Source organism: Meles meles, chromosome 8 (genome assembly GCF_922984935.1).
Source record: "Meles meles chromosome 8, mMelMel3.1 paternal haplotype, whole genome shotgun sequence".
Lineage (NCBI taxonomy): Eukaryota > Metazoa > Chordata > Mammalia > Carnivora > Mustelidae > Meles > Meles meles.
This window is the reverse complement of record NC_060073.1, coordinates 849811-858708: the sequence shown is the minus strand read 5'-3', so window position 1 is coordinate 858708 and position 8898 is coordinate 849811. Positions and strand designations below refer to the sequence as shown.

Here is an 8898-nt window from a genome sequence, read left to right as displayed (position 1 = left end):
CTCCCCGCCCCATTCCTGGGTTTTACAGATAAGCTTAAAAACCACACGGAGTCCACAAGTTGCAAAATGCTCCAAGTGTATTTACGAACCCAGACGGTCATTTCCTGAGGCCCAGGGCCAAGGAAGGGGCAAGGCTGCGCCTCCCGGTGGACGGCCCGGCCCAACACGTCCAAGTGACCGTCCCTGATAAGACCCCTACGCGATGCACAAGTCCTGGGAACGCAGGCGGGACCCATGGCCAGAGTGGCCTGAGGGCTGTTCGGGGCCACCGCACACCCGAGGGCCAGCTGGACCCCAGAGAGGGACAAGGTGGGCGGGCAGGGCATCGTGGCCTCGGGTCCCCTGGGCCAGGGCTCGGGTCCCCGGAGCCGAGGCCGTAGGGGACAGGACGCCCTTATCGGTGTATCCCGGAGGCTGGTGGCCGGGAGCCCCGAGGACAGGCGCTGGTCAGTCCACTGGGGGGGCCCGTGGCCCTGGAGCTCCTCCTCCAGCCCGTGCCCCCATCTCCTGGCTCTGCTCCTCGTCGCTCTGCACAGGCCCCGCGCCCGCCCCGTGGCCCAGGCCGTGGGAGCCGCAGCGCTGCTGCACGCAGCCACACTCCTCCACCTGGGGGACGCTGAGGGCCCGGTGGGAGCCGTCGGCGCAGCGCAGGGTCACGTTCCTCAGAGCGACGCGCAGCTCCTGGCAGCACCGGCAGCTGCGCCGCAGCGCGTTGGCCTCGGGGGCGTAGCTGTGGGCAGCGGCCGCGTCAGACCCCAAGCGCCCCCTCGTCGCCACCCGCCCTCGAGGCGCTCTGGCCCGCATGTGACAGCGTGGCCGGGCGGGAATGCCCCGCAGCTAACAGACCGCCCGCGCGCCACGGCGGACCCTGCCACGCTGGGGCCCTCACGTCCGTGGTCTCGGAACAGCCTGCTTCCCGCCAGGGCGCAGGCCGCGGCCTCCGAGCCACCGGGACCAGCCGCTCAGCCCGCCCCGGAGCCCATCGCTGCTCCCAGCTCTCCCTCCCCCCACCCCTTCGTCACCATCCCCTGTGCCCCCGACGGCTCCGTGACCCCTGCGGGCCGGGGAGGGGCTCACGTACACAGAGACACTGTCCCCGCAGCTGCCGCGGCAGAAGGCGAGGCGCACGGGCCGGGGAGACCAACAGCCCCACTGGTGCAGGACCAGGCGCTCGTGGAACAGGCCGCAGGCCGACCCTGCAGGCGACACCAAAGGCCGGGCAGGGGCTCAGGCCTGGCCGCGACCCCTGGGCCCCCCGGGCCCCCCAGGCAGGCGGGATGGGCCACCCCCCGTGGACGCGCCCACTCACTGTTCTGGGTCTGGGGTGGAGGACAGGACAGACAGCAGCCGTCCTCGCTCAGCCTGGCCTGGTCCTGTGCCGACAAAAGGACGTCCTTGAAGGCCAGCCGCCGGCCCAGGACTGGGGGCATGGACCGGAGGGGACGGTGCCCCACAGAGATGAGTGGTACCCCTGCGGCCGCGGCACCGGGCCAACCGTGGCTCCCCACCCCCACCCCCGGGGGAACCTGGCCGTGGCCTCCCGTGACACACGGTGGGCCAGGCGGGGCCATGGGCTCCCGGAGCTCACCGCAGGACAGCTGAGTGGGGGACACGCCTTCTTCCTGGTCACCACCACAAGCCCATCCTGGTGCTTCTCACACTCGTGGGTTACGCAGGGGTTCCTGGGGTCTGGCCAGGACTGGCCCGGCTGCAAGGAGGAGCCGGCCGGCAAAGTGAGAGGGCAGGGAGCCCTGTGTGTTGGCCTCTCAGCCCGTGGGCCTCCAGGGTCCTCCCGGTCTCTGCCGCGCACCTGCCTTGCGATGATGGCGCCCCAGGGGCCCCCGTGTGCCAGGGGCGGCTGGTTCTGCTCTCCCACCCAGCGGCCACTGTGTACCTCCCAGCTCCTCCGTCCAGGCACGGGCGGGACCTGGCCCCACCCCGGCTTCCCCAGAGCTCCTGGGCACGGCAGGGTGGCTCCACCCCCCCACAGGACTCACTCCGTGGCCCTGGAACCCCGCCGGGCCCCCAGCCAGGCCCAGCAGCTGCCACTCACGTAGAAGAGGTGGGGGGAGCCGTCAGTGGCGTTGAGGACGCAGGCTTGCCGCACGCACCCGCCACAGCACCGTCCGCTCTGCTCCCGGTACTCGAAGCCCTGCGGGGACAGGCGGGTGTGCGGCCTGAGCCCCCCCAACCCCCAGCGGTCCGGGCGGCAACGCGGGGCAGCCACCGCAGCCACTCACCTCGGGACAGCGGGTGTTGCAAATCTGAGTCTCACAGCTGATCACCGCCGTGTCCGAATGCGGGCTGCTGGGCGCCTCGCACCGGCACGTCTCACACAGGCTGGAGGAGACCACGGAGCCAGGCTGGGGAGAGTCGGGCGGCCGGGGCCGGTAAGCTTCTGGAACGTACGCCTCTGGGCCTGGCCCCCGCTAGGCAGCCCCGACCCTTCAGGTGCCCCTAAGTGCTGCCTCCTGGCGGGGGGGCGGGGACCCCCGGAGCCCGCACCTCTGAGACCAGGGTGCCCAGCAAGTCACAGGCTTGGGAGGGCCCAGCCGGGGCACTGACGTTGGGGGCCCTCGTCACGTCGGGAGAGCCGGGAGGGATGCCGGCCCTGTCCACCCTGCCGATGCAGAGGAGCGCCCAAGCCGGCGGCCGACCCGGGGCCTCAGCTACGCTGGGCTGTGGGCCGTGGTCCCTGGAGGGCTCACGGTGCCGGAGGTGTCCCCGGGTGGGCAGGGGACCGGGCACGGCCTGCAGGCCCCACCTCGGGGAGAAGCTGGCAGGGCCGGGGCCAGGGAGGGCTCCGCTTCCCGAATGCCACAGGGGTCCTGACCTCCACGCCCCTCACCTGGTACAAGGTGCCGTTGACACTGCAGACCGTCCAGCCTGTGCCGGGGGAACGCACAGGCTCACAGACGCGCCCTCGCCCCTGCCGCCCCGCCTGCCGCCCCCCAGTTCTGGCCGCGTGCGTCACCAGGGCGGACTGGCCCCGGGGCCCCAGGCGGTGACGCCCCCCCCCCAGCCACAGAGAAGCCCCAGAGAGGCTGCCCCGCCCCCGCCCCCCACCGCGGGCCGCCAGGAGGTCGCGGACGCTCACTGCAGTTCTGCTGGGGGCAGCAGGCTCCCTCCTCGTAGGTCAGGACGGGGCGCGAGCCCTCGGGACAGGCCACGGGCTTGGGGCAGTAGCTGGTGTCACAGGCTGCGGCGGACGGGACGGCGGCACTCAGGGGCCCGCCTCCCGCTCTGCACGCACCCACCCCAGCCCAGGGCGGGCCACCAGCCGGCGGGTGGGCTCTCCAAGGGGCACAGGCTGTGCCAGGCCAGCCCGGCCAGGGGAGCCCCCGTCCTCCCCGCATAACCGCCCTCCCCGGAGCACGTCTGTGGGCGCCCCCTTGGTGGGGGGCGGAAGGGTGTGGTCCCCCTCGGTCGTGCCCCCCCACCCCGTGCCCCCGGGCACTCAGCCCTCGCTCACCGCAGTTGTACTGGGGACAGCACTGGTCGGCCTGGGGGGCCGCGGGCACCGGTACCAAGCCGGGCGCGGGGCAGGCTGGGGGCAGGGGGCAGGGCTGCGGCCGGCAGCTCAGGGTCTGTGTGCCGTTCTCGCAGGTGCACCGCCGGCATCCCACGTCGACGGTGCGGCCGGGCTGCAGGGCAAGGCACGCGTGAGCCCAGGGCGGTGGGGCTGGCGCCTGGCCTGTCCGGCACAACAGCAGCCGGAACACAGGCGTGCGGGAGCCCACCGCGGAGGGCCAGAGGGGGACCCTGGGGGAACCGGGGAAACCGGGGGAAGTGGCTTCAGGGGCGGGAGATGGGGGGGGCGGGTGCCAGTGGGTGACCACCTCCATCTCCCTGTGTCTGAGAAGAGCAGGAAGGGCCCCCAGTGGAGGTCGGAGCAGGACCACCCCGGGGCGGGCACCCCCCGTACCGACACCCCCACGTCCAGCCAGGGCCCCCCGTGCTCCTCCCCCGCGGCTCTGGCCCGAAGACGATGCCCTGCCCCCACGCCAGCTGGCCACACTCACCTCCACAGGCTCCCCGTGGGGCCCCAGGCACCCTGGAGGGAAAGAGAGAGGTCCCAGGTAGGCCACGGCAGCCCCAGCCTGTCAGGGACTGGACTCATAGCGGGGGTCCAGGCGGTCCCAGGCCACGGCAGAAAGCCCAGCGTCTGGCCGGGAGGCCCAGATCCGAGGGGCAGCCGCAGCTGGAGCACCCGCCGGCCCCCAGCCCCACCCGCGGCAACGTACTGCGGCAATCTGTGGGCACGCAGACTTCGGCGCTCGTGCTGAAGAGCATCAAGCCCTCTGGACAGAAGCAGCCTTCCGTGATGGGGCCGGCGGCCTGTAGGGCCCTGTGGGGACAGCAGAAGGGCTGGCCTGTCCTGTGCCCTCCAGGCTAGGAGAAGGCCAGCCTGGGGGCCCCGGGGTAGGTCCAGCAGGGAGAGACTGGTGCGTACATGAGGCTGGCGTTGTCCCTCCCGTAGCAGTAGGAGAGCTTGGACGGGCCACACGGCTGGTACACCTTGTCGGCAGGGCAGGCGAACGCTGTGTGTGGGAAGAGGCCACAGTTGAGGCCAAGGACACCTGCTCAGAGCGAACTCCCAGGCCCTGCTCTGGCCTGATCCCCAGGCACCTGCTGAGGGCCTCACACGGGCTGGGGGCTCTGCAGCCCGGAAGCTGGCCCCTGGGCCACACGCCCTGCCCCGCACTCCGGCCCCAGGCACCCAGTCGGGGTGCTCCTCCCTTCTCTCCTGGAGCTGAGCCCACAGGGCCCTGCGGCCAATCCACCCCTCCGCTTCCCTCCCCCGCCTCTCCCCTGCCCTCCCCTCCCTCCCCCCCAGGAAGCCCTGCAGCCGGTGGCCCGCCTGGCGTGTCTGTGCCCCGGCCGCAGGCCGGCTGCTGCCGCTCACTCGCCGGGACCAGGTAGGCACTCACGGCACGTGTGGTTGGTGTGGCTTCTCCAGTCGATGCACACGCCGCGGGAGGCACAGAGGGATGCGTACAGCTCCAGGCCAGAGCACACCACGTCGGAGGTGGTCACGTGGCAGTGGTCGAAGACGCAGCCTTGGTAGAACGTCAGCGGGGGGATCACCGCGTGGCACGGCTCGAAGACCCTACAACCAGCGGCGCAGCGTTGGGGGGCATCTTGGGCTCTGCCCACGGCCTGCGTGCCCCGAGCAGGACTGCCCGCCCCAGCACGTGGGCCCAGACCCACAGCCAGCCAGAAGGAGACGACCCACTCAGCCACGCCGGCACCCGGGGTCCCAGCAGTGAGCCGTGGCTCTCCGCCTCCCTCCTGGTCCCACCCCCTGCTCCCGCGGGAGCCGCCACAGGCCCACGCTTCCTGCCCACCCCGAGGGGGAGGCTGGGGGGCTACCCTCCCCAGGCCCTCCCCAAAACTCACTTGCTCAGAATCAGCTGGCAGATTGACGACGAGGAGCACGGGGTGGGGGAGGGCGCAGGCCTGGCTGTCGTGGGCGTCGGGGAGGGCCCGGGGCATGACGGCTGGTGCGGTGTCTTCACCTTCCAGTGGCCAGACATATCAGAGCAGGAGGCCGCCACTGCCCCCCCCGGCAGGCGACACTCATCCTTCTTGTCATTGGTGCAGGTGCCTAGGTTGTGGGGACGGGCGTCGGGTCATCAGGGGACAGCTGAGCGCAGCCCACCCGTGAGCTCTGTGGTCACTGAACTGGGAGTGGGGCCCTGATGCTCAGGACAGCACTCGGTGGGGTGGCGGTGGGACCGGACCCTCAGTGCTTCGCTCTTCCCCCCAAGAAGCCAGACAGTTCCCCCGCAGGGTGGACGGGTGTGAGCCCCAGGTGTGTGGCTGGGCGCCTCTGCCGTGTGGACCGTGTGGACCGTGTGGACCGTGTGGACCGTGCGCTCTCAGTGCAGCTGGAAGGCAAACATGGCTGCAGGCTCGGGGCCACTCAGGCAGCCTCCATCCCGGCCGAGAGTGTGCGGTCCCCAGGGGTGTCCCCCAGTGCGACCCCGTCTCACACGGACACCCTCAGCCGCACGCGGAGCCCAGTGGGGTCGGGACTCACCGCACTGCCCCTCCGTGTTGTTAGCAAACTTGCTGAAAGGGACTTCCACCGAGAAGATGAGCCCGGAGAACATGACCTGGACGCCAAGTTCAGGGATGGTCACGTACATCTTGATGCCAATTTGGGACACGCTCACGCCATCTTTCTGGAAGCCAGGCCTGACCACTCTGTCATTGAAGATGATCTGGACAGGGTGGAGGACGAGGTACAATGAGGCGTGTCCCCAGGCCGGCCGGTCCGCAGGGCGCGGCCCCGGGGTCCCCTACCTCATTGGTCATCACCCCGAGGACGGGCTTGCGGGTCAGCACGACACGGTCCCCCCGGTACTCCACGATGATGGACTGCGGGCAGGACACCCCGTTCTCCACCCCGCACAAGTAGTTGTCGACCAGCACGCGGAAGTGGCCGTACACGGGCACGACCTGCTGCACCAGCACGTAGGTGCAGCTGTCCAGGAACGTGTAGTAGGTGCCGTCGAAGGTGATGTAGTGGGGGTCGCCCCAGCCGCTGCACACACCTGCGGGCGCACAGCGGCCTTATGCGGGGCTCCCTCCGCTGGGGGCTCCATGAGCCCGAGTACCGGGACCAGGTCTCCTTGGCCTCCTCCCACCTGACACGGCCACGGGGCCCTGGGGTTCAGGCAGGATTCCACTCGGTGCCCTGGTGGAGGCCCCTGGTGGGGCCTTCTGTTCCCTGCCTCGCCGTCAGGAAGTCCTTCCTAGGGTCTCACCCACGTCCGCCCCACCCACTCCGCGAAGCCCCGCCCATCCCTCCCCACCGCTGAAGCCCCGCCCATCCCGCCCCCACTCCGAAGGCGACCCCCCCGCCCGGCGGGCTCCCTGCTCACACTGGCACTGGTAGCGCGGGCAGCAGCCGTCCTGGTCCGCCACCTGCACGGGGGGGAAGCCGTTGGCGCAGGTCGGGGGCTGCGCCCGTGGGCAGGGGCGCCGATGCACGGTGATGACCCCGTGGCCCTCACAGGTGGCCTGAGAGCAGTTGGGCATGGGCCAGGTCTCGCCTTTCTGTGGAGGAAGGACAGTGTCAGCCTCGGAGGAGGGGGAGCAGGAATCACAGGAAGTCAGGATGGGACCCGCCCTCCCCACCCCTGCCCCCTGTGCCTCCCACAGGGCCCCACCCCCCATGGAGCTCGACCCAACCCGCATCCCACCGCACGCTGCCAAGCCCCATCCGGAGCCACCGGCCGGGCCCCCCATCACTGGCTGCTTGCTCACACTCAGCTCGCTGGGCAGCGCCCGCTTTGGGCAGCCTGCAGGACCACAACTGGCTGCTTCCCAACAGCCAGCCGGCTTCAGCTTACCGGCAACTAGCTTTCCACCCACGCCCATTTGGAAAGGTGCCAGGGGTCCCTGCACCAGCCTCTGAGAAGGGCAGACGGGGGAGTTACCATTCTTGGGGGTACCGCATTTGGGCACCCCTGCGTAGTGACGGGCACAGGGGCCGAAGGGGAGGAACCAGGCTGGGAGGTGGTCGGGGCAGGAGGTGGCACGCTGCTGGGACAGGACTGCTCTGTCTGCCTGACCACATGGCAGTCCAGACTACACGTGGCATAATAGCAGTGGCCAGCAAGGTCGGTCTGTTGGTAAATGATGGATCCTGCGAGAGAAAGGGTCACGCAGGGCTGAGGGGAGCCGTCCTGCGGGGAGAGCCACAGCCCAGAGACACGCTTCCATGCTTGGCATTCACTCCAGGGGCAGACAAGGTACGAGGCCTTTCTATCCAGAAGTAAATGGAAGAAATACTCAAAGGTGGCTAGATCGCAGCCAGAGACGACAGTGGCCAAGTCACAGTGACAAGCGACCCTCCCCTCTCCCATAACCATGGCATCTTCACAGCCCAGACAGCAGCAGACAAGGCAACACAGACACCACCCACAGGCACGAGTCACATACCTGCGGGATACAGCTTGCCGGACACGCTGCAGAAGCACGTCGTGCTGGCCGGAAGCGTGGAGCTCGGCCATGGCACACTGGACACCACGGACGTGGGCTCCGGAGGGACTGAGCTCGGCATCAGCGAAGTGTGACCACAGTGCTCTGGGGGCTCACAGCACAACACCCGGACCTCATAGTTGAGGCACATCCCGACATTGCCACCCTGGTCCCGGTTCCGGCACACCAGGCCCTTGCTGAGGTCGCACTGCACCACCTGGCCCAGCTTCTCGATGCTGACCTCGGGGTGGCTCTCGGCCCGGCACTCCAGCCGCGAGATGTATTCGGGCCGGCGGCAGATTTTCTCTCCCCTTCTCATGATGTTGCTGAAGCTTTCCACGTCTCCTCCGTGGGGTCCCGGGGACGGGAAGTCCACGTCAAACCACTTGGTCCACGTGCACTGTGGCTGGCAGGTGACAGTCACATGAGGGGAGTGAGTTGCTTCAGGTGTGAGGACGGGGGTGGTGCTGGCCATAGGAGCAGACGTTGTGCCGCTTGGTGGCATGGAGGTTGGGCTGGTCCATGACACAGTGGTTGAGCTGGTTGTTGGCACCGAGGTTGAGCTGGTTCCAGACACAGGTCTTGGGCTGGTTGTTGGCACCGTGGTTGAGCTTGTTGTTCTCACAGAGGTTGAGCTGGTCTCTGGAACTGAGGTTGGGCTGGTTGTTGGCACCGAGGTTGAGCTGGTTTCAGGCACATATCTTGGGCTGGTTGTTGCCACAGAGGTTGAGCTGGTCTCTGGCACCGAGGTTGGGCTTGTTGCTGGCACTAAGGTTGAGCTCGTTCCAGACACAGGTCTTGGGCTGGTTGTTGGCACTGAAGTTGGGCTGGTTGTTGGCACCGAGGTTGAGCTGGTTTCAGACAAAGGTCTTGGGCTGGTTGTTGGCACAGAGGTTGAGCTGGTTG

At 69.2% G+C, this 8898-nt stretch overlaps 1 protein-coding gene across 1 annotated transcript in view; it reads right to left on the bottom strand.

The window, feature by feature from the left end:
- Positions 1–328: 328 nt before the first annotated feature.
- The window catches only part of MUC5AC (mucin 5AC, oligomeric mucus/gel-forming), a 29061-nt gene continuing 20491 nt past the window's right edge, over positions 329–8898 (bottom strand). The window contains exons 34-53 of the mRNA XM_046014610.1: positions 8509–8651; positions 7954–8433; positions 7449–7657; positions 6891–7065; positions 6310–6560; positions 6044–6227; positions 5401–5608; positions 4932–5110; positions 4454–4541; positions 4245–4348; positions 4023–4054; positions 3473–3644; positions 3098–3199; positions 2849–2886; positions 2241–2363; positions 2054–2152; positions 1589–1708; positions 1310–1373; positions 1082–1196; positions 329–730 (exon numbers count right to left, since the gene is read on the bottom strand). Of these exons, the coding sequence (XP_045870566.1) occupies positions 448–730; positions 1082–1196; positions 1310–1373; positions 1589–1708; positions 2054–2152; positions 2241–2363; positions 2849–2886; positions 3098–3199; positions 3473–3644; positions 4023–4054; positions 4245–4348; positions 4454–4541; positions 4932–5110; positions 5401–5608; positions 6044–6227; positions 6310–6560; positions 6891–7065; positions 7449–7657; positions 7954–8433; positions 8509–8651 (3169 nt within the window). The 3' untranslated portion in view covers positions 329–447. The remainder of the gene's footprint in view (positions 731–1081; positions 1197–1309; positions 1374–1588; positions 1709–2053; positions 2153–2240; positions 2364–2848; positions 2887–3097; positions 3200–3472; positions 3645–4022; positions 4055–4244; positions 4349–4453; positions 4542–4931; positions 5111–5400; positions 5609–6043; positions 6228–6309; positions 6561–6890; positions 7066–7448; positions 7658–7953; positions 8434–8508; positions 8652–8898) is intronic.